Consider the following 25,005-nt stretch of genomic DNA (forward strand, 5'->3'; position numbering starts at 1 on the left):
CACACACACACACAAACGCAGACATACACAGGGTGGGGATTTATTTTCTTGAAAATGAATTATTAATTTGATCATTTTGGCTCATTATTTAATGAAATGTTATTAAATCCTGCAATTTATGTAATTCTTTCTCTCTCTCTCTCTCTCTCTCCTCTCTCTCTCTCTCTCTCTCCTCTCTCTCTCTCCTCTCTCTATCTCCCTCTCTCTCTCTCTCCCCCACCCCCCTCTCTCTCCCCCTCAGAGCGGGTGAAGGTGGTGTTATCTCAGGGTGATATAACAGATTATAGCAGTGTGTTGGAGGCGTGTCATGGGGTGGACCTGGTGATTCACTCGGCCAGTCTGGTGGACGTTTGGTACCGAGTCCCGGAGAAAACCATCCACGCCGTCAACGTAGGAGGTAAGAAATGAATCGTGCTGCATCTTCAGATCTGAGCAGATCTCCAGATTTAACCCCTACATTACTTAAAGGGTCCATCTGAGAGGGTTCTCCTGATCTGGAACCCAGAGGTAAATCCAGATGTGTATGTGGCTCTACACTCTATTTTGTTCTTGTAAACTTTTTATTCCATAACCAGTGGAAAATCCGCTATCTGCTAGGAAACACATCAGTGTTTTCAAAGCTGGAAAAGCACAAGGAAGGAGGGATGAGGGAAGGAGGGATGAGGGATGAGGAATCCGTCTGGAAAAACAAGAAGAGTGATGGATTTTTGGGGAGTTGGTATTCAGGCTCGTTGTGCGTGATTTCTCTCTATTTTAATGAAAACCAGATGTTCACAAAATAAACACCAATAACATTTTTGGACCCGCCCCTTTTCTGTGATTGGTCCAATTATTATACAATTACACCAATGACCTCTGAGATGAATGCAGATGAATAGTTCAGGATTTTTCAGGGTTCACGGCTCACACGGGGACGATGAGAGTTTTACGATTCCTGCAGGTTTCCTCCTCAGCTGTACAGGGCTGCTGCCTCTCCCTTCCTGCAGCGCCACTCGGTGGCAGTCTGTTCTCACATCACGACCGTGACCTTCATCATGAACAATAAAGCTCACAGGATACATGGTGCAGTGGGAGGGAGGAGATCAGGACACAATGAAGCGATTGTGATTTGACAGATTCAACAGAAAGGTCTGAATGTGTGTGTGTGTGTGTGTGTGTGTGTGTGTGTGTGTGTGTGTGTGTGAGGAGCCGGAATATGCAAAGGTTTTGTCCTTTAAGTGTGGGAATGTTTTCTGAGGTCCAGGTGGGGTGCAGGTGAGGTCAGAAGGAGAAAAAACAGAAGGCTACAAAGAGAGAAAGACAGAAGGAGAGAAAGAAATAAAGACAGATTGAAAGACCAGGTGGGGTGCAGGTGAGGTCAGAAGGTGTAGAAGGGCAGAAAGATAGCAAGAGATAGAGAGAGGAGAGAAGGAAAAAGGATAGAAGGGGTTAAAAGGACAGAAAGACAATGAGAAAATGAGAGAACGAGAGAAGAAGAGAAAGACGGAAGGACAGAAAGATAGAAAAAAAGAATAACAAATGGAGAAAAAGACAGAAAAAGAGAAGGAAAGAAGGAGAAAAGGAGAGAAAGAGATAAAGAAAGAAAGACAGTAAGAGAAAAAGACAGAAGGAGAAAAGGTCTGAAAGACAGAAAGAGAGGAATATAGAAGAATGAAACTAAAGAAAGGAGGGAAGACAGAAAGAGATAAATGAGCATGTTTGTTTTCTTTTCTTTAGATATGATCTTTTATGTTTTGCTTTTCTCTGAAATTCATCACCATGACACGTGTCATCACATCTCCTCCTCACTGATCAAATCCTGGAGTGAGGAGAGACCTGTCCTGTCACGCTCTCTCTCTCTCTCTCTCTCTCTCTGTCTCTCTCTCTCTCTCTCTCTCTCTCTCTCTCTCTCTCTCTGTCTCTCTCCTGCTCTCTCTCTCTCTCTCTCTCTCTCTCTCTCTCTCTCTCTCTCTCTCTCTCTCTCTTCTCTCTCTCTCTCTCTCTCTCTCTCTCTCCTGCTCTCTCTCTCTCTCTCTCTCTCTCTCTCTCTCCCGCTCTCTCTCTCTCTCTCTCTCTCTCTCTCTCTCTCTCTCTCTCTCTCTGTCTCTCTCTGCTCTCTCTCTCTCTCTCTCTCTCTCTCTCTCTCTCTCTCTCTCTCTCTCTCTCTCTCTCTCTCTCTCTGTCTCTCTCTCTCTCTCTCTGTCTCTCTCTCTCTCTCTCTCTCTCTCTCTCTCTGTCTCTCTCTCTCTCTCTCTCTCTCTCTCTCTCTCTCTGTCTCTCTCTCTCTCTCTCTCTGTCTCTGTCTCTCTCTCTCTCTCTCTCTGTCTCTCTGTCTCTCTCTCTCTCTGTCTCTCTCTCTCTCTGTCTCTCTCTCTGTCTCTCTCTCTCTCTGTCTCTCTCTCTCCCGCTCTCTCTCTCCTGCTCTCTCTCTCTCTCTCTCTCTCTCTCTCTCTCTCTCTCTCTCTCTCTCTCTCTCTCTCTCTCTCTCTCTCTCTCTCTCTCTCTGTCTCTCTCTCTCTCTCTCTCTCTGTCTCTCTCTCTCTCTCTCTGTCTCTCTCTCTCTCTCTCTCTCTCTCTCTCTCTCTGTCTCTGTCTCTCTCTCTGTCTCTCTGTCTCTCTCTGTCTCTCTCTCTCTCTCTCTCTCTCTCTCTCTCTCTCTACGAGCACCTACTCTGAATAAACACGTAAAAATGTACATGTGATTTCTCAGTGTTTTGGATGAAACCCCTCTGTCACTCCTGCATGAGTGTGAACGTTAAAGGAAAAGCGTCACTTCCTTTACGGAAAAAAGAATCCCATCTGAACAGGACGCAGAAGAAAAACACATCTGTCTTTATTCCTGCTTTTATCAGAACCGTCCTCCAGATGTTTCGCATTTTTACTTCGTCTGTGCGCGTGCGCGCGTGTGTGTGTCTGTGTCAGTGCGTGCTCGTGTGTTTGTGTGCTCGTGTGTTTGTGCACGTGTGTGTGTGTGTGTGTGTGTGTGTGTGTGTGTGTGTGTGTGTGTGTAAAGATAATCTACCTGTATCTAATAAACACTGCATGATCTTGAAGCTGTTTCTTTTCTTCAGGATTGTTTATTGCTTGTTTTCATGCAGAACAGAAACACTGCTCCTGATCCAGATCAATACTAATGAACTGAATGAAGCCAATACACACACACACACACACACACACACATATTTTGTTGAATTTGGTGTCTGTTTCCTGATAAAATGCCTGAAAAGTGAAAACTTCATTCTACTGAAATTATATATTTATTTACTCAAATTCATAAAATTTTCTGTGAAAAAAAACTTTATTTTATACATCTTTCAAATCATTTACTTCTTCATATCATTTATTTATTTAAAATGATTTACTTGTGTATTTATTCTAATTATTTTATTTCTAATGTGTTTGCATTTACCTTTTAATCAGTCATGCTTTAGTCAATACAGTATAAACTAAACAAGAATAAAATAAAATCTCTCTCTCTCTCTCTCTCTCTCGCTCTCGCTCTCTCTCTCTCTCTCTCCTGTTTGAGTTTAACTCTGCACTGACATACGAGTCATATTAAACATCTGGAGCATGAGGCTCAGGAACATGACAGATGTTTCTGTAGTGACTAATTTGTTTGTGAAGATAAAAGAGAGAGGGAGAGAGAGAGAGAGAGAGAGAGAGAGAGAGACAGGGAGAGAGAAATCATTTTCCATAACTTCAGTATCAAAAGGAAAGTACCTTGTTCTCTTAGTGTTACACTAGTGTGTACAGAGTGTGTGATGATGGTGAGGTGAGGAGGTGTAGGAGGTGAGGAGGTGGAGTAGTTGAGAAGGTGTGGGAGGTGAGGAGGTGTAGAAGCTGAGAAGATGGAGGAGGTGAGGAGGTGTAGGAGTTAAGAAGGTGAGAAGATGTAGAAAGTCTAGTAAATGTAACACTGCCTTCATCGCACTTCTGGAAAAACAATGTTTTTCTTCTCCACTCGGTTATGAGGTGATAAAACAGCAGGTGGTGGTGTGTTGTAGGATCTGAGATTCCTCATTACTCCATAATCACTCCCTCATCCATTAGTCTAAGATAGATGAGAGATATGAGACAAATGTGAGATAGATGTGAGATATACTGTAGTAGTAGGCCTCCTTCAGTCGTAGACGACCATTATAGCGCCCTAAGAGATCGTAGTATTGCTTTTGAGGCAGCATCTTCGGTGACTGGTGAGACCAATACGGGAGTGACCGTCTCTGTGGCACAAAGTGCAGATGTAGTTTGTCGTGAGTGAATGTCCTTGTGCACGTGTCTTTTGCCTAGTTCTCCTCTCATCCGCTTGCTTCAAGATCTTTTCCTCTCCTGTGTTTATCTGTGTCCTGAGCAGACAGCGCCAGCTACTGTGGTTAGCTGCAATGTCCTTCCAGGTCTCTATATTGATGTCCAGGGCTTTCAGATCGCGCTTGCAGACATCTTTATATCTCAACTAGGGGTGACCTTGGGGTCTTTTGCTGTGTGTGAGTTCACCATAGAGAATGTCTTTTGGGATCCGCCCGTCTTCCATACATGACCAAGCCAGTGCAGTCTGCGTTGTCTGAGCAACATGTACATGGTGGGGAGGCCGGTGCGGGCAAGACCCTGGGCACTTTGTCGTTCCAGCTGATGCCAAGAATGCGACGGAGACAACGCATGTGGTAACTATTCAGTTTCTGCTCTTTTTTGGCATATATTGTCCAGGATTCACTCCCATACAGGAGGGTGCTGACTATGCAAGCTTTGTATACTGCCATCTTTGTTTGAGTTGAGCTTAGGGTTTTCCCAGACACGAGTGGTCAGCCGTCCTAGAGTTGTTGTGGCCTTGCCGATGCGTTTGTTGATTTCGGTATCTAAGGACATGTCGCTGATGGTGGAGCCCAGGTAGGTGAACTGGTGGACCACTTCAAGTTCGTAATTGTCGATGGTGATGACAGGTGATATATCCACATGATGGTTAGACTGAAGTCTTTACAGGCCTGGGAGAATCTGTCCATCAGACACTGTAGATCTTGTTCATCGGCAAAGAGCATGTCTCTAATGATGATCTCGTGTACCTTGGTTTTTGCTCTGAGTCTTGCGATGTTGTAGAGTCTGCCGTCTGATCGTGTATGCATATACTCCCCTTCGGTGGAATTCCCTAAAGCATGTTTTAAAAGAAGGGAAGATTCCGAAGAGGGTTGGAGCAAGGACACAACCTTGCTTCACGCCGCTTTTGATGTCAAATGATTCTGACTTGCTGCCATCGTACAGGATGGTTGCCTTCATGCCATCATGAAAAGATCTAATCATGCTGTGAAGCTTCGGGGGGCATCCAATCTTCAGAAGGAGCCCATCCGGACTAACTAGGTCAAAGGCTTTGGTAAGGTCTATGAAGGCGACGTAGAGGGGCTTCTGCTGTTCCCTACAATTCTCCTGAAGTTGGCAAAGGGAGAAGATCATGTCCACTGTAGAACGTTCTGCTCGAAAGCCACATTGGGACTCAGGGTAGACATGTTTTGCCAGCTGTTGAAGGCGCACCAACAGCACTCTTGCATACAGTTTGCCCACGATGCACAAGAGGGAGATGTCTCTATAGTTGTTGCAACCGCTCCTGTCACCTTTTTTTTTGTACAGGGTGACGATTTTGGCATCTCTCATGTCTTGTTGCACACACCCTTCTCTCCAACACTGACAGAGGATGTTAAATAAAGGCTGCAAAAGGGTGGACTTGCAGTGCCTGATTAGGTCTGGGGGGATACCATCATTCCCCGGGGCTTTGCTGCAGGCTAAACTGTTAATGGCCTTACTGAGTTCTGCCAGTGTTGGTTTGGTGTCTAATTTCTCCATGATGGGCACGGGATTGATGATGTCCAATGCTGAGCTGACAACAATGGTCTCTCTGGAGTAGAGCTCTGAATAGTATTCCACCCATCTCTCTATCTGCTTGTTTTTGTCAGTGATCACCTCTCCGCAGCTGGTTTTCAGAGGTGCAGTTTTGCTCTGAGTTGGTCCAAGAGCTTTCTTGATGCCCTTATACATGCCCCTGGTGTTGCCTGTTGCTGCTGCCTTTTGAATGTCATGACTGAGCTCCTGCCAGTACTCATTTGCACATCATCTTTCTGTCTGCTGTAATTTGCTCCTGGCTGATCTAAGTGCTTTAAAGTTTTTCCCATCTGGTGAGCGCTTATATTCAGCAAAGGCGGCACGCTTTGCTTCAATAACAGGAGTCAGCTCAGCAGACATGGCTTCAAACCAGTCACAGTTCTTAGATGTCTTTCTCCCATAGGTAGCAAGAGCTGATTTCTGAATTGCCTCACACAGGTGATTCCATGATGCAGATGCAGTGTTGCATAGGTAGCCTGCATAGAGAGCATCGGCAAGAGTCTTTGTGAATACCTCAAGCTTCTCTGGATGTTGCATCTTTGATGTGTCAATGCGTGGCTTTTTTTCTTGTTTGGTGGAGTGGAGTTTCTTTGGTAGCAGCTTGATCTTGCAGCGTGCCAGTGAATGATCAGAGTCACAGTCAGCACTGTGATATGAGCAAATGAGAAGCACATGCTTGAGGCCTGTTCGTCTGACAATGACCAAATCGAGCTGGTGCCAATGCTTGGAACGAGGGTGGCACTAAGACACTCTGTGTTGTGGCTTTGTCTGAAAATAGGAGTTGGTTACGCAGAGGCCATAATAAGAGCAGACATCTAACAGGCGCTGCCCGTTCTCGTTATCTTGCCGACTCCGAAATAACCCAAGCAGGAAGGCCAAGAATTATGGTCTGCACCTACTCTGGCATTGAAGTCACTAAGAAGGACGAAGTGTTCGTTGCTTTTGATGTTTTTGATGGCGTCATTCAGACTGGTGTAGAACTTGTCTTTTGCCTCAGGTGTGGAGGTCAAGGTTGGGGCATAAGAGCTGATGAGTGTAACTGGTCCCGCAGATGTATGGAGACGGAGACTTAGCAGGCGTTCTGATCCCTTGTCACTGGGTTAAACCATCTCCAGCAAGGTGTTCCTCACTGCAAAACCTACTCCGTGCTCTCTACGTTCCTCAGCGCTCTTACCTTGCCAGAAAAAAGTGTAATCTTTCTCCTTCGGAAATCCTGATTCAACCAGGCGTGTTTCTGGAAAAGCGGCTATGTCTACCTTCAGTCTCAGTAGCTCGTTGTTGATAATCGCTGTCTTTCTTACGTCACTGATGTTCAGGAGGTCGTCAAGTCCGGTTGTCATGGTTCGGACATACCAACATCCCAGATAAAGAACTGATCTCTTTTTGGGTTTTTTTCCTTTTATTATTATTATAATTGTAATTACAGAGATTGTGCTTGAGCTTGTCGGGTTTCCTTATCCCCATGCACCTAATGAGGAAGTCGGACCGTGGTGGGACAGCACTTTACTGGCTGGGGGCTGCCCAGCTTGAGGCGGGCGGTAGCTGCCCAATGAGATACAAAGATCTCTCCCACCGTCAGAAGCAGCCCCTGACGCCACACTCTACGCCAATCAAGCATTGTGTAGCTTATAACCGGTAAACTGGTAGCGGATCCCCCCTTCTCCACGGCACTGATTGATCCAACGGCGCAGCAGAGCCGATACTGTTTGGGACCAGCGCCGTTGCAGGAGTTGCCAGTGTGAGATGTGTACAACCACACCCTGCCTATGGGACTCCAGCTCCAGTAAAGGAGTAAACCTTGAGGAGATATACTGTAATATAGTGAGATATAAGATAAATGTGAGATATGAGACAGTAGTGAAAAAGATGTGAGATATTAGGGCAATGTAAGATATATATGAGATATGTAATAAATATGACTAAGATCTGAGATAAATATGTGCGATATGAGATAGATAGATGTGAGATATAAGCTAAATGTGAGATATGAGATAAATGAGAGAGATGTAAGATATAAGATAATAGTGAGATGTATGTGAGAAAGATGTTTGATGAGATAAATATGAGATATAAATTAATAAGATGGATGTGAAATATGAGATAAATGTGAGATATATTTGATATATGAGAGAAATTCCCTCACGTCTCTGATCTCGGAGATCCATTTCTTATAATGAAATTGTTTGATATTCCAGTGAAGGTTCTGTAGTGAGTTCAATGATCTCAGGGTTCTGTGGTTTGTCTCTGGTCTGCAGGAACTGAGAACGTGATTAAGGCATGTCAGGAGCTCGGGATTCAGCAGCTGGTCTACACCAGCAGTATGGAGGTGGTGGGACCCAACGTGAAGGGAGATACCTTCATCAAGTGAGTTTATAATAATAATAATAATATAATGTACCTCATTCCAAATTTAGTCTTCATTTGATGTTATTATAATCTCTTCTGGAAAGATGTTCTACTAGATTTTGTGGAGATTCATTCAGCTACAAGTGTGAGTAAAGTCAGGTACTGATGTAGGTGAGGTGAGGAGGCTTGGGGTGCAGTCAGCATTCACATTCTTCCCAAAAGTGTTCAATAGGGTTTTTCAACCAATGGAAAGCAGATCTTTAATAGAGCTGGAACAGGTTTGGGTCTCCTAGTGAAGGAAGAAATGTCATGCTCCTGCACCCAAAGACATCTAACACAATTGTGTGTCTGTGCAACAGATTGTTAAAGAACCACATGTGGCTGGAAATGTGAGGTGTCCTGATACTTTAATGTATATATTGATGAAACAGAGGTTGGAGGTGTGATTTGATGTCCAAGATGATGTTCTGGAGAATGAATTTGACCAATCACAATTAAACAGTACAGTGATCTAACAGTATTTAATGGAGGAGGAGGAGGAAAATCTGGAAGCATAGCGATGATAAAGAACAAAAACAGTTCTGACTGAAGAAATTCCTCAATCCTGGAATTAGGAAAATTGGAAAAGCAGCAAAATGAAATATATTCTTTCCAGACTGAAGAAAAATCTGAAACCTTTTGCCCTCCATCTGTCTGTGTCTCCTTCTCTGCCTTCTTCTCCCCCTTCCTCCTTCTTTCCCTTATTGCTTAATTCTCCCAGGGGTACGAAGCAGATTAAATGTCTTGGGCACGTGGCTGAGGACTGAAACACATGTCTGAAAATATTCCAGCTGCATTTTCAGTGACATCTCAACCTCATGAGATAATCACATAGCAGAGCACGGCCCATGCTGTGACATTGTGTGATTTAACTCTGATTTAACTCTGTGATCTTTGGACTGGAGGAGAACCCCGGAGGAGCATTTTGGTGTTTGAATTGTAATTGAATCTTCAGATGATATTTAATAATGAGAAGTGTTTGGGGTGATGATGATAATGATACACTGCACTCCAGTAACCCCGCTGTGAAACTGCAAAGCTATGTCCAGAATGCTTCAGGACCGGTTCCAGAAAACACATTGACCTGTCTGTTTATCTTACAGAAGATATCTGTGTCTTTAGCATGATTAACTCAGACAAGTGTGTAATAAACACACTTCTACACACTTACGTTAATAATATACACTGCAAATGTTTGTACACAAGATTTGTTCTCCTGGCTTCCATGTTATAATGAACTCTTCTTGGAAGGCTTTCCAGTAAAGGCGTGGCTGTTGGGACTAGTAATCATTAATCATCTGCAAGAGCATTCACTGAGGTTGTGTTCGATCAGTTTCTCCACCTTCGAGCTGGTCAGGGTTCTGTGCAGGTCACTTGAGATCTTTCACTTCAACCTTCACATTAATACAATGTGTCTCTGCTGATCTTCATGGAGGTCTAGAATCTTTTCATTTTGAGAGAAATTTTAACCTACACGCACACATGTTCTAAACATTTGTATCTTTGGTGAAGAAGCACATGTGTGTGATTGTGACTTCTGGTGTACAGTAACAGCTCATTCCCACGATGGTACACTGCTATTTAAATGCGTCTTATAAATGTGAGATATTTGAATGTTTATAGAAGAAGTCTCCAGTGTCAGCAATCTATGTAAACCAAATTTTACATATACTCTGACCACACCTACATGTTCCTACAGACACACTGACCACACCCACTTGTTTCTGCAGACACACTGACCACACCCACATGTTTCTCCAGGCACACTGACCACACCCACATGGTTCTACAGACACACTGACCACACCCACATATTATTACAGACACACTGACCACACCCACATGTTATTACAGACACACTGACCACACCCACATTATTCTACAGACACACTGACCACACCCACATGTTATTACAGACACACTGACCACACCCACATTTTATTACAGACACACTGACCACAACCACATTGTTCTACAGACACACTGACCACACCCACATTGTTCTACAGACACACTGACCACACCCACATGGTTCTACAGACACACTGACCACACCCACATGTTATTACAGACACACTGACCACACCCACATTTTATTACAGACACACTGACCACAACCACATTGTTCTACAGACACACTGACCACACCCACATATTATTACAGACACACTGACCACACCCACATGTTTCTACAGACACACTGACCACAACCACATTGTTCTACAGACACACTGACCACACCCACATGGTTCTACAGACACACTGACCACACCCTCATGTTATTACAGACACACTGACCACACCCACATTTTATTACAGACACACTGACCACAACCACATTGTTCTACAGACACACTGACCACACCCACATATTATTACAGACACACTGACCACACCCACGTTTCTACAGACACACTGACCACACCCACATATTATTACAGACACACTGACCACACCCACATGGTTCTACAGACACACTGACCATACACCTCTTGACACTTTGCATAGTGTTGCATGGTGTGCATAAGTGTATGTGTGTGTGTGTGTGTGTGTGTGTGTGTGTTGTGCTTTCCTTGGTTTCAACACACAATAATGCCGATTTTCTGTTTTCTTCATTTCTTCACGATCCTGATCGTCTCATTATTACAGGGGAAATGAGGACACGCCCTATAACGTTTGTCACAACATGCCATATCCCAAGAGTAAAGCAATGGCAGAGAAACTAGTGCTGGAAGCTAACGGTACCAAGGTACTGCATTTTCTTTCTTACACACACACACACACACACACACACACACACACACACACACACACACACACACAGGACAGTTTAATGACAATCACACTGTTTTGACACTTGTCATAGCCATATCCATCACTTTCTGTTTAATTTGTGTGTGTGTATGTATATACATATATATTTTTAAAATTATATTATTCTTATTCTTATCCTTTTTATACATTATAGTTAGTCTATACATTTATTATACTTTTATACTTAATCTATTTATTTTGTCATTTTATTCTTTTCATTTTATGTTGTACTACTAGTTTTTCATTCAGTCGCAAGCATTTCACTACATGCTGTACTCTGTATGAATGTTTATGTAACAAATAAAATTGTAATTTGAAACACACACACACACACACACACACACACACACACACACACACACACACACACACACACACACACATATATCAATCTCAGTCTTTTTATATTAGCTTCTGCTTTTAAATGTTTATTTAATTGAAGTTCTGGCGAGTCCTAAATCGCTGTTGTAATTGTAAATGTAACAGTCACTCATTCATTTGCTTGCTCATTCACCCACCTCATTCGCTCACTCACTCACTCACTTACCTCATTCACTCACTCGCTCACTCACTCACTCGCCGCTCACTCACTCACTCACCTCATTCACTCACTTACTCATTCACTCACTCATTCACTCACTCACTCACTCATTCACTGCAACACTCATTCACTCACTCACCTCATTTACTCACTCACTGTAACACTCACTCACTCACACATTCACTGTAACACTCATTCACTCACACACGCATTCACTCACTCACTCATTTACTCATTCACTCATTTACTGTAACACTCACTCACTCATTTACTCATTCACCACTCACTCATTCACTGTAACACTCACTCACTCAGTCAGTCACCCATTCACTCACTCATTCACTAACTCATTCACCCACTCACACATTCACTGTAACACTCACTCATTCACTCACTCACCTCATTCACTCATTTACTCACTCACTTACTCACTCACTCATTCACTCACTCATTCACTGTAACACTCACTCATTCACTCACCACTCACCTCATTCACTTACTCACTGTAACACTCACTCACCACACTCACCTTATTCACTCACCTCATTCACTCACTCACCACTCACTCACTCACTCACTCGCCGCTCACTCACTCACTCACTCACTCACTTATTCACTCACTCACCATTTACTCACCCACTGTAACATTCACTCACTCACTCATTTACTCACTCACTCATTTACTGTAATACTCACTCATTCACTTACTCATTCACTCACTCACTCAGTCACTCATTCACTCACTCACCACTCACCTAATTCACTCACTTATTCACTCACCTCATTCCATTGCTCACTCGCTCACTCACTCACCTTTCAACTGTAACACTCACTCACCACTCACTCACTCACTCACCATTCACTGTAACACTTACCCATTCACTCATTCACTGTAACACTCACTCACTCACTCCTCACTCACTCACTCATTCATTGTAACACTCACTCATTCACTCACTCACTCACCACTCACTCACTCACTGTAACACTCACTCATTCACTCACCACCACTCACTCACTCACCACTCATTCACTCATTCACTGTAACACTCACCACTCACCACTCACTCACTCACCACCACTCACTCACCACTGTAACACTCACCACTCACTCACTCACTCACTCACTCATTCACTGTAACACTCACTCACTCACTCACTGTAACACTCACTCATTCATTGTAACACTCACTCACTCACACTCACTCACTCACCACTCACTCACTCACTCATTCACTGTAACACCCACTCACTCACTCACTCACTCACATTCACTGTAACACTCATTCACTCACACGCATTCACTCACTCACTCATTTACTCATTCACTCATTTACTGTAACACTCACTCATTCACTTACTCATTCACTCACTCACTCATTCACTGTAACACTCACTCACTCAGTCAGTCACCCATTCACTCACTCATTCACTAACTCATTCACCCACTCACACATTCACTGTAACACTCACTCATTCACTCACTCACCTCATTCACTCATTTACTCACTCACTTACTCACTCACTCATTCACTCACTCATTCACTGTAACACTCACTCATTCACTCACCACTCACCTCATTCACTTACTCACTGTAACACTCACTCATTCACCACTCACTCACTGTAACACTCACTCATTCACTGTAACACTCACCACTCACTCACCACTCACTGTAACACTCACCACTCACCACTCACTTATTCACTGTAACTCACTCACCACTCACGCACTCATTCACTGTAACACTTACTCATTTACTCATTCACCACTCACCACTCACTCACTCACTCATTCAATGTAACACTCTCATTCACTCACTCACTCACCACCACTCACTCACTGTAACACTCACTCATTCACTCACTCACTCACTCACTCACTCACTCATTCACTCATTCACTGTAACACTCACTCACTCACCACCACTCACTCACTCACTCATTCACTGTAACACTCACTCACTTACTCACTCACTCATTCACTGTAACACTCACTCACTCACTCACTGTAACACTCACTCATTCATTGTAACACTCACTCACTCACTCACTCACTGTAACACTCACTCACTCACTCAATTACTGTAACACTCATTTACTCACTCACCACCACTCACTCACTCACTTATTCACTGTAACACTCACTCACTCATTCACTGTAACACTCACTCATTCACTCACTCACTCACTCACTCACTCACTGTAACACTCACTCATTCACTGTAACACTCACTCATTCACTGTAACACTCACTCACTCACTCACTCACTGTAACACTCACTCACTCACTCACTCACTGTAACACTCACTCATTCACTGTAACACTCACTCACTCACTCACTCACTGTAACACTCACTCACCACCACTGTAACACTCATTTACTCACTCACCACCACTCACTCACTTACTCACTCACTCACTCACTCACTGTAACACTCATTCACTCACTTACTCACTCACTCACTCATTCACTGTAACACTCACTCACTCACTCACTCACTCACTCACTGTAACACACACTGATGTATTTCTTGTTTTGTGGTTTGGTGTTAAGGTTGCAGGTGGTGCTGTTCTCTACACGTGTTCTCTGCGTCCTACAGGGATTTACGGTGAAAACCACCATCTGATGAAGGAGTTCTACATGATGGGAGTTCGCACCGGAGGCTGGCTCATCAAAGGAGTTCCACAAAACACTGAGCACGGGCGTGTTTACGCAGGTACACACCTCAATAAGCTTCAACCTGCACAACGCTACACTACATACAACCAAACCCACTAAATCCAGCATCGTTCAGAAGATGGAGTTCAGAGTTCAGATTGGGTATTCCAGTAACTTCTCCAAGACTCCGCCCTTTTCATTCAGTACTGGAACATGCATTAAATTATTGGTGGTAATTGGTGCTCAGCATCATGAGTTAGATTTGGATACGGACGACGTATTCGGTGCACTCGGCTTCATTTCTGGTCACTTTTCTGGCTCTTGCTGTATCCAAACCTTGAGGTTGTGTCCAAAGCCAAAGGATCGTCACGCTAGATTTGTGCTAATGCTAACTAACCCATACACGCCTTGCACGTCTGGAGATTTTTCTGAGGAAAATGTTTTGCTTATTTGGGGTTTTTTAGTTCTGTTGCTTCAGTGCGCTCGATCATCTTCCACATTTGAAGGATTGTTATGCTAGCATGGATGACTAGCGGCCTAACGTGAAATCTACTTTTATGTAGATTTTTTTTGTACACTTGTAGTAAATGTCTGAGAAGATCTTAAAGATGGAGAAACCTCTCAGGTAGAACTTCCTGTATGTCCGTTGCTTGCACTGACATGGGGTGTCTGCAGAGCTTAATGAAACTGTTTTGTCTGCTTTGTAATTGTTTGCAGGAAATGAGGAGTAATATTTTGAAAGCAAAGCCAAAGATCCACCAAGAACTGCATCAGGAACCTGGAGCTGAAGCTGATGGAGTGTTTATTTCTGTTGCATGTGATAATATCTGTATTACGCAGTCAGTCAGCTGAAAAAACATGGAGATGGAGGACATGAAGGGTAAAATATTACTCGTGTGAGTGAAGAATAGACACCACTGTGCCAGTTTTTGGGTTCAGAACCTTTATAGGCAGCTCATGTTCTCCTCTTTGACGCTCTAAAGAATGAAAATCTCCTCCTCAACACTCTGATCTGCTTTCCTGAAGATCTGATCAACACTGAGATCTCTCTGAAACATCTCATCTTCGTGACTCGGATTCGAAAGAGTCAGCATGAAAAACAGTAAACAGAGAGATGTTTATTTTTTCCTCATTACAGGGTTACAGAATACATTTATTCTTCTCACTCTGTAGTTCACTGCGTTGTGTTTTCTCTGAGCACCTCAAAAAATTTTCTTCATCAGGAACACATCAGATCTCAACCTGTGTCCTCATTCTTTAGGACAGATCTCAAACTATGTCCTCGTTCTTCAGGACAGATCTCAATCTTCGTCCTTGTTCTTCTGGACAGATCTCACACTACAATAAGTAAAGAGGAATAAAAGGAATTTAGAAAAAAGTGAAGGGAAGTAGGGATGAAGGTAAAGAGACAGTAAGAGTTGGACTTGTTGCTGAGGTCAAACCCATGACGGTTTAAGTTAAACAGGTCACTAGATATTAGAATGACCTGGACGTGGTCTTGTTTACGCTGTGTGTATTGTGTAAGCCAGTAATTCTCTGTGTGTGTGTGTGTGTGTGTTGTTGTGGACAGGAAACGTGGCGTGGATGCACCTGTTAGCGGCGCGGGCGTTACGTGAGCATCCCGAGCGTCTCGGGGGTGAGGTGTACTACTGCTATGACGACTCTCCCTACAAGAGCTACGACGAGTTCAACATGCAGTTCCTGTCTGCGTTTAAGTTCCGCTCTCTTCGCATGCCGCTGTGCGTTCTCTGGATGCTCGCCTGCTTCAACGAGCTGCTGCGCTGGCTGCTGAAGCCCGTGTGCTCCTTCACGCCCATCCTGAACCGCTACACGCTCGCCGTGGCCTGCACCTCCTTCACCGTCCGCTCCGACAAGGCGCTACGCCACTTCAGCTACCGCCCGCTGTACGACTGGGAGCAGTGCAGGTCTCGCACGCAGAGCTGGGTAGATACCTTCCCTCTGAACAACAAGGACGCCTGAGGACATGCTGAAGGGGGAGGAGCATCAGGAGACATGGGGATGCACAGACACACGATAATCACCTCATTTAATCATCATCATCATCATCATCATCATTATTACTACAACCAATCACAGCATTTATCCCTCTAACCAGCACGACGTGTTAAACCTCCAACCCACATCCAGATCCAGGGTCTGGAAAAGGAAATGGGAAAGAAGGAAGAACTGGAGGGCAAGATGGAGAAAGGAAGGAAGGAATGGTGAGAGGGACAGAGAGAGGAATGGATGAAGGAAGAAAAATAGAAAGATAGGAGGGAGAGAGGAAAAAATTAGGGAAGGAGAATGGGGACAGAGGGAGGGAGGGAGAGAGGATGGATGAATGGAAGCAAAGGAAAGATGGCTAAAGGAAGGATGATGAAAATTGTTCCTACCTTGGAATGGATAGAGGGAGGAAGGGAGGGTGGAAAAGCAGATTTAAGGCTAAAGGAAAGGGAGGATTAAAAAGAATGGAGGGAGGGTAGAAAAAAATTGAGAAAGAAAAGAAAGAGAACAGAAGAGCAGAACTGATCACAGGTCCTGTTTTTGTTACTTTAATTCTGCCATGTGTTAGCATTAGCGTTAGCATTACCGTTACCGTTAGCAGTAGTGTTATTTATAGCACCATTGTTAGCTTTAGTGTTTCCGTTAGCATTATTGTTACCATTAGCATTGGTGTTATTTTTAGCATTAGGTATTGCTAGCGTTAGTGTTAGCTTTAGTACAGTGTTATTGTTATTGTTGTGTCTCGTAGTCACATATGAGAAAAAGGAAAAGGCCGAGAACAGATTTTGTTTCCCTCAGGGTTCAGTAGGAGGACCGGGTTTGACACGACGCAAGCTATTTCATAATTAAGCTATTTTAATTTCATTACAAGTATTTTGTTCAGGAGAAGCAGTCGAGTCTCAGATGGAACGTTTTCTGGAGAACTCACTTCTTGATAACGTTTCTTTGCTATACTCACGTGTGTTAGCATTAGCATTACTTTTTGCAGACGTTAACAGTAAAGTTTCCATATCAAAGACAATATTTACACTTTTTATACTCTAAAGAGAGAAAAATAACCCCTCCAGCTCTCACGACGTATTTCTCTCCTTCCGTATTATTCAACCACTTTACTTACAGTCATTCGAACGTCCGATGTTTGTCGTGGCAAAAAGTCGAATGCTGGAGAAAAACGTATTTATTACTCAAATTGATCTGTAATTGAAGCGATTACGTAATTATATGAATATTTATTTTCAGAATGTAAAAGTATTTTATGAGCATTAAAGTGCAATAAATGATCTACTTTTGTGTGTCCTGTTTAAAACCTGCAAATATTATAATCCATCTATATCAGACCTGGGCAAAATACGGCCCACGGGCCACATCCGGCTCTTTGTACGTCCCTGTCCGGCCCGCGTGAGGACAATCATTAATTACAGGGATGCACCGAATATTTTCGCGGAAAAACCTAAATCACCGAAACAACACGGCAGAAACACAACTGTAATAACGCAATAAAAAGCGCAGCCAGTGTGTGGAGAGCAATTTACAAAACATGCAATGCTGAAATTTGGGGGTGTATCTGCAAAGAGTTTCTCCACATCGGGTTTAATTTATCACCTGAAATCCAAACATCCCGATTGCCTTCTAAATATGAGAAGAACGCGGCGCAGAAAAGTAAAGTCGATCCGAGCATGCGCACTCCGCCTGTAGAGGACGTTTTTGAAAAGGCAGGAAAGTTTTCCAGTGATGATGCAGAGGCAAAAGGCAGAACACAAAAATGATGGATTTCATTGCCTTAGATCAGTGGTCTCCAGTGGATCGACGGGTTGATCTTTGAAACATTCCACGTGGATCCCACAAATTATAATTATCATAGATCTGTTGTATAGGACTTGATGTTGATATCCCTTGATGCACACTTGAGGCACTGATGAGACTCTGTGGGATGGTCTGTTCAGTGGTGGCACCCTCTGCCACACTACTCCTCAGTCCTTCCTTCTCCTGAGGTTGCTCCTTCTCATAACTCAGTCTACTGAGGCACCGCTAAGACTCAGTGGGATGGTCGACTGAGTGATGGCACCCTTTGGGTTGTCAAGTGGGTGCAGTATAATATATTTTCCAACACTATAATATAATATTATTTATTACACGGCTCTTCTTAATGCTGTAGATTAGAACGTTCCATTCACTTGAATGAGCTTACAAACGTTATTTTCCTTTAACAGACACGCTGCTAATAATAATCGACCGCTGTCTGTCTGTCAATACTATGAATGGTAACAAATAAATAACAATAATTTATAATAATAAATAAAATTTATTTACGTTTGTAATTGATTTATTGTTTGAATTGCAGTGCATTGATTTTAGTGAGGTTTGTACACACTCACAGCCAGAAATACAATGGTTCTAATAATTGACATAATCTTTTCTCTCGGTGTTTCGGTTTTGGCCGTGGGTTCCGCATTTTTGGTTTTTGGTTTCGGCCAAGAATTTTCATTTCGGTGCATCCCTAAAATATTATTGTTGGTGTGGCCCTCTGACACAATTCAGGTTTCTCATGAGGCCCCTGTAAAAATGAATTGCCCACCCCTGATCTATATCCTAAAACATGATGGAATAGAAAAGGTTGTGGTTTGTTTTCCTGTTCAGCAGGAAAAGGAAAGGTATGTGCTGCGTTTGTTTGGGTTTTATGGGTTTAGTCACTGGTTCAGAATAAACGGAAATTAAAGCCCCATAGCAACAAGCAGCTCAGATACACACCAAATAACGTTCTGAAAAAGAGCACAGACAGACTAAAGATATATTTACTGTATATCTAGTGTGTGTGTGTGTGTGTGTGTGTGTGTGTGTGTGTAATCCTGGGTGTCAAAAATATTTTGATGGGAATCCCAATTGTTTTTATTGAGTCATCTCGCCCATAAGCGTGAACTCCCATATGACTCATTGCCATAAAATTAAAAATAGATTTTGAGCAGCATCTCAAACACTTTTCAGACTCAACAACTCTGATGTTCACCTGACCATCAGATCGCTTTGTGCTTCTTTTACAACATCTTATTCCACATTCAGTCTCCATGAGCTGTTATAATGAGCTCCACTCTTCTGGGAAGATGTTTCACTCGATTTTGTGGAGCTTCATTCAGCTTCAGGGGTGTAAATAAAGCCAGGTATTGATGTAGAAAAGCAGATCTTCATGGAGCTGGCTTTGTGCACAGGGGCATTGTCACGCTGGAACAGGTTTGGGGACAACTGTGTTTGGGGAAGAGTTACATGTTGCTGAGAAAGTCAGGTGTCCCAATACGTTTGGTTTGTGTGTGTGTGTGTGTGTGTGTGTGTGGACATTAGAATCATATTTCGACAAATGACTCATTACTCCTGCGTTTCTTGGAAGTTCAAAATTAGTGCTGAAATTCCTCCACAGGAACCAGTCAGCCAGAAAGACGTGTTTGGCTCAGATTCTGGATTGTGATTGGCCCAGAGGGTGATGATTAATTCTCTGTACCAGGTACAGGAGCTCTGACAGCAGCACGGGTTTATGCTGAAACACTCCATCGTATGGAAGGAGTCTCTAGTGTGAGCGCAGTGTGTGTCTTTAAAGCAGTCAGTAAAGGGGATCACTCTTTAGAAATAGCATCAAGTCCACACTTATTTCTATTCATTTCCCTGAAATTGATCTGAGTAGATCAGGAAATTCATCTCTAAAGCTTGAAGTGTGGAAGTGTGTATGTCGTGTCGCTGATGCTCACCCGATCTGTTTTTATTTCTTTTTCAAGTATAAAAAGTATTTTCACATGCAGGTCGCCTGATCTGTCACGTCACATATTTACATCCTTTCCTAACGTGTCATGTTTTGTTTTTCACACACACACACACACACACACACACACACACACACACACACACACACACACACACACACACACACACACACACACACACACACACACACACACACACACATACACACACAAAAGACAAATTAATGTTTATCTTAAGTAGCAGTCTAATGTACCATAGATTAAGTGTAGATTTGTTCATTGATGGAGACTCAAAGCTCTTCTGTACGTCACTCTGGACACGGACGTCTGCAAAAATGCCACAAACATAAATGTGAAAAAGCTCAAAAAAGACACTCCCTGATTTTGGAGAATTGCTAACAGTATTTCATAACTTTCTGGTATGCAGTCATTTATAACTCAAGTAAATCAAATGTTCAAAACACACCCACCCACCCACACACACACACACACACACAGTAAATGGAATATATTGGTTTAGTATGGTGATCCTCGCGTGTATACGTTTTTTCCTTGAATCAGAGACGTCACAAGTCGTGTGTTTTTAAAACATTATTTGATGTCTTGATTTCTCTCCTTTTACTCCTGAGCACATGAACTACCTGAAGTTGTTGTACTTCTTTCTGTCTGAAGATATCCATCACACAAACATTTGTCTCATGACACACATATTTGAGATGTTTCAGCTTTTTCTTTTTCTGGCAAGCATTCATGCATGTTTTCACCTTCGGAGAAAAATACGTCAATACCAGGAGGAAATTCTTCTGCTTTATTTATTATTATTTATACACACACAGGACTGGTTCTAGACATTTGAAGACTTCAGGCAAAGTTGATATTTGGGGCCTGTGTTCTTCTTCCCTCCACCTTTCAAAATAAATGAAGAGTTCAGATCTAAAGCCTCATATGTGCACCTGTAAATACACTCATTCACTGAGCTACAAGGGATTCAGGAAACCCGGGAACTGATGTAGGTGAGGTGAGGAGACCGGGTGTGCAGTCAGCGTTCACATTTCTCCCTAATAATGTTTATAGTAGGAGATCATCCACACTCATTCAACCCATGGAATGCAGATCTTCATGAAGCTGGCTTTATGCAGGTTTGAGTCTTCTGGTTTGAATGAAGGCAAAAGTTACACTCGTACATGATGACAGCTCACATACCTGCACCAGGAGCTCTGCTTTCTTTGCTTAGCTGCTCAGCTGTTTCTCTATGCAGCCCCTGAGTGACGGTGCTTTCAGGTCAGGATGCAGAAATGTTGGATGTTTGTCCATCACTGTGCACGATGTCTTCATGCATTCAGAGAGTGCATTTAAATGCTGATATTAACTGGTTCCACATCACAGTTATTTATATCAGGACAAAGAGCCCTGACTTACGCTGTCCGTCTTGATTGGTGAAATAGTGTATAAGTTTGTTATGGTTATAAAGGCCCCGCCTCCAAGCCAGAAAACCAAGACAATAACCTGCTCTGCTATTCGCTATCTGACTACCATTTAGCTGCAAAGTCTCTGATCAAAGAAAAAACTTCCCAATACATCACATCATATCCATCAAAGACAGCAAATGCTTCCTATTGAGAGTGAGAGGTATAATCACAGCCCCCTCACACCCAAGCCAGAGTCTGTTTACCCCTCAACACTACAGGAGTCTTCCCTTACACTCGCAGATTTATTTACATTTACATCTACAGCATGTAGCAGAAGCTCTTATCCAGAGCGATGTTCTAAAGTGCTGTGAGTCTGTAGTAATGAATAAATCTACACTGTACACCAGATTACACACTTCATATAAATATAACTCTTGAATTCTACAAACTTGGAAAGTGGTAGTTTAAGTGTTTCAGGAAGATGAAGGTCTTCAGCCATCACTTGAAGATAATCAGGGACTCTGCTGTACGGACATCTAGAGGAAGTTCATTCCAACACCTCGGTGCCAGAACAGAGAAGAGCCTTGAAGTGTACTTACCTCTCATTCTGAGAGAAGGAGGTACCAGTGGAGCAGTGCTGGAGGATCTCAGACAGCGTGGTGCAGTGCGAGATGTGATGAGGTCACTGAGGTAAGATGGTGCTGGTCCATTTTAGGCCTTTTAGGCATCATCAGTGTTTTGAATCTGATACGTGCAGCTACTGGAAGCCAGTGAAGGAGCAGCAGTGGGGTGGTGTGGGAGAACTTGGGCAGATTGAACACAAGTCGTGCAGCTGCGTTTTGGATCATTTGCAGTGGACGAATAGTCCAGTAGTGCAGTAGTCCAGTCTCAAAATCACAAGAGACTGAACAAGAACCTGGGCAGCCTGTGTGGACAGAAATGGTCGAATCCTTCTGATGTTGTAGAGACTCCTCGTTGTAAAGACTCCTCGTATAAGCTGTCAGCTTTCTGAAGCCAGACACTGACGTGTACAGGACTGTTAAAACCCAGTCCTGATCTCAGACACTGACTCCTGTTTAAAATAACTGTCCTGCACAATATAACTGCACTTTTGCACTCTTACTAGCATTTACACCACCGTCTACTGATACACTGTCTACACCTCTATAGTCACCTGATGCTCACTGGGTCTTTGTACCTCATTTTCTGCACAATGCACCTTGTATAGAGATGTGCATTTCCATAACTGAGGCGATTTACATCTTGATGAATTAAAGATACATATGAAGCAGCTACTGATGTGATGCGATTCCACACGATGCGATGGAACAAACCTGATGCTCTGCAATTCAGTATGGTCCAGATAGTTCACTTTCATTTCTTAGGTTCGGTAAATCATTTATTTAAGTGCCTTCTGACTGAACGCATGGCCCCTTTACAAACAGAAAAAAAAGATCAGATGTTTTTTATCCTGTTGTGTCTGCAGGAAGATGCAGCTCTGCCTCTGCCATGTTAATCTGTATTCTATGTGACTCTCAGGACTCCGTAGTGTTGTGATACGTCAGGTAGCCGCAGTGGTGCACGTGAACTCTGTGCATCGACAATAAAGCTGAATCTAATCTAATCTAATCTACATTCCAGTGTTCAGACCACGGGAATGACAAATGATATTTTGTCTCTAGGAATCTACCCCATCAGCTAAAAATAGATCTGAGAAACACTATCCCACACTCATGCCACCTTAATGGTGAATCCAAGACTCCTTCCTGCACCTTCTAGACTCAAGAACATCATATAGCTTGTGTGACTCAAAGAGACTTCTGAGATCTGTTTTTTTTTTCTTCTTAGCCCTAATCTGAACCTCAATCAGTAGGTAACAGATCAGACTCCGTCTCCAACATCATCGTTTCTCTCTAAATCACATCTGCAAGATCTTCACGTCTTACTGGTGTTTATGAAATGAGACTATCTCAGACATCATGTCACGCCACATCTTATCTGGAGCAGAGACGCAAACATTTCCAAAAACAAAGCTGAGAACAGAGCAGTCTCAGTCTTACAGACAGACTGTAAGTGTGTGAACAAATAAAAACTACCTGAGCAGTATAGAATCCACTCTGCAGTCCAACTCTGCCTACACAAGACCATTTATCAGCTGTGTGTGTGTGTGTGTGTGTGTGTGTGTGTGTCTGGCTCTCAGTACTGTTGACTGCTTTCCACGTGGATCCTGGAACTGCCTCAGGGCAGAACCTTATCTGAGATCTGGGATCTGGTTCCTGCCAGTGGTAATGAAGCTCAACACCAGGTTTCAGAATCGCTTCTGATCTGCTCCAAAACTACAAGTTACAGCAAAATCTGGATTTTTTGTTAAATAGTATAGAAATATAAATGTGATGTGTGTAACATTGCTGAACTGAATGAGTATTTGATATAAAGGGAGGTAATGTATGTGTAAACAGACTCGCTCAGACTGTGTGGATTCGTGATTGACCTCTATCCTGCATTCAGATTTACAGCAGAGGTGGGTGTGGCTTATTTTTCATCACAGTGACAATAGCCAATCATCTGCATCTGTGAGCCCTGGTATGTGTAAAAGAGGGCAGAAAGCATGGCTCTTTATTTGAAGTGTGTTACTCCATCCAGTGATGCAGAAGTCAAGCAGAAGTCAAATGTTTAGTTCTATTTGGTTCTATTAAAATCTGTTTAGGCCCATTTTGTCCTGTTCAGTTCTGTTTGGTTCTGCTTGGCTTTGTTAAACCTTGTTCAATTCTGTTTAATTCTGTTTGGTTCTGATGGTTCATTTCTGTCCAGTTTGGTTTTGTTCGGTCCTGTTCAATTCTGTTGGTTCTGTTTGGTATAGTTTGAGCTTGTTTGGTTCTGGTGGTTCTGTTTGGTCCTGTTTGGTTTTGATTAGTTGTGTTTAATTCTGTTTAGTTTTTTTGTTTGGGGCCCATTTTGTCCTGTTCGGTTCTATTTGGTTGTGTCTGTTTGACCTGGTTGATACTGGTCGGTTCTGTAATGATGTTCTGTGGACTAAATGACTGTATCCTTCTTTTTCCATGAGTGTTGTATGGTTGTAAGGGAAAAACAATATTTCTGTGATTATTCTAAAAAAGCCCATGTGGAGCTGATGTTGTGATGAGAGGAAACCCCTGAATCAGGACCAGAAGGAGTTCCCTTTAACTCCCACACATCGTCTCCACGGTGACGCCAAATATTGAGTTTGAAAATCTGAATCATCTGGAATTAAACCACAGACCACAGAGGAACTGCTGGCTTTTAAACTCTCTCCATCTGTGTGTGTGTGTGTGTGTGTGTGTGTTGTGCTTCCTTGGTTTCAACACACAATAATGCCGATTTTCGCTCACCTACCGCTCAACTAATGCTCAACTAACGCTCATCTAATACTTATTTAACCCTCATCTAACGCTTACCTAATGCTCACCTACCGCTCAACTAATGCTCAACTAATGCTCACCTACCGCTCAACTAATGCTTACCTAACGCTCACCTAACGCTCACCTACCGCTCAACTAATGCTCAATTAACTACTCACCAACTGCTCAATTAATGCTCACCTACCACACATCAATGCTCATCCA

The 25,005-nt window shown here is 43.0% G+C and overlaps 1 protein-coding gene across 3 annotated transcripts in view; it reads left to right on the forward strand.

The window, feature by feature from the left end:
* Positions 1 to 17,528, forward strand: part of hsd3b7 (hydroxy-delta-5-steroid dehydrogenase, 3 beta- and steroid delta-isomerase) — a 38,830-nt gene extending 21,302 nt beyond the window's left edge. For all 3 annotated transcript variants that reach the window (XM_046865785.1, XM_046865786.1, XM_046865787.1), the window contains exons 4-8: positions 242 to 397; positions 8,097 to 8,205; positions 10,876 to 10,975; positions 14,140 to 14,302; positions 15,815 to 17,528. In XM_046865785.1, the coding sequence (XP_046721741.1) occupies positions 242 to 397; positions 8,097 to 8,205; positions 10,876 to 10,975; positions 14,140 to 14,302; positions 15,815 to 16,224 (938 nt within the window). In that variant the 3' untranslated portion in view covers positions 16,225 to 17,528. The remainder of the gene's footprint in view (positions 1 to 241; positions 398 to 8,096; positions 8,206 to 10,875; positions 10,976 to 14,139; positions 14,303 to 15,814) is intronic.
* The last annotated feature ends 7,477 nt before the right edge of the window (positions 17,529 to 25,005 follow it).

The sequence above is a fragment of the Silurus meridionalis genome, chromosome 14, assembly GCF_014805685.1.
Source record: "Silurus meridionalis isolate SWU-2019-XX chromosome 14, ASM1480568v1, whole genome shotgun sequence".
NCBI lineage: Eukaryota > Metazoa > Chordata > Actinopteri > Siluriformes > Siluridae > Silurus > Silurus meridionalis.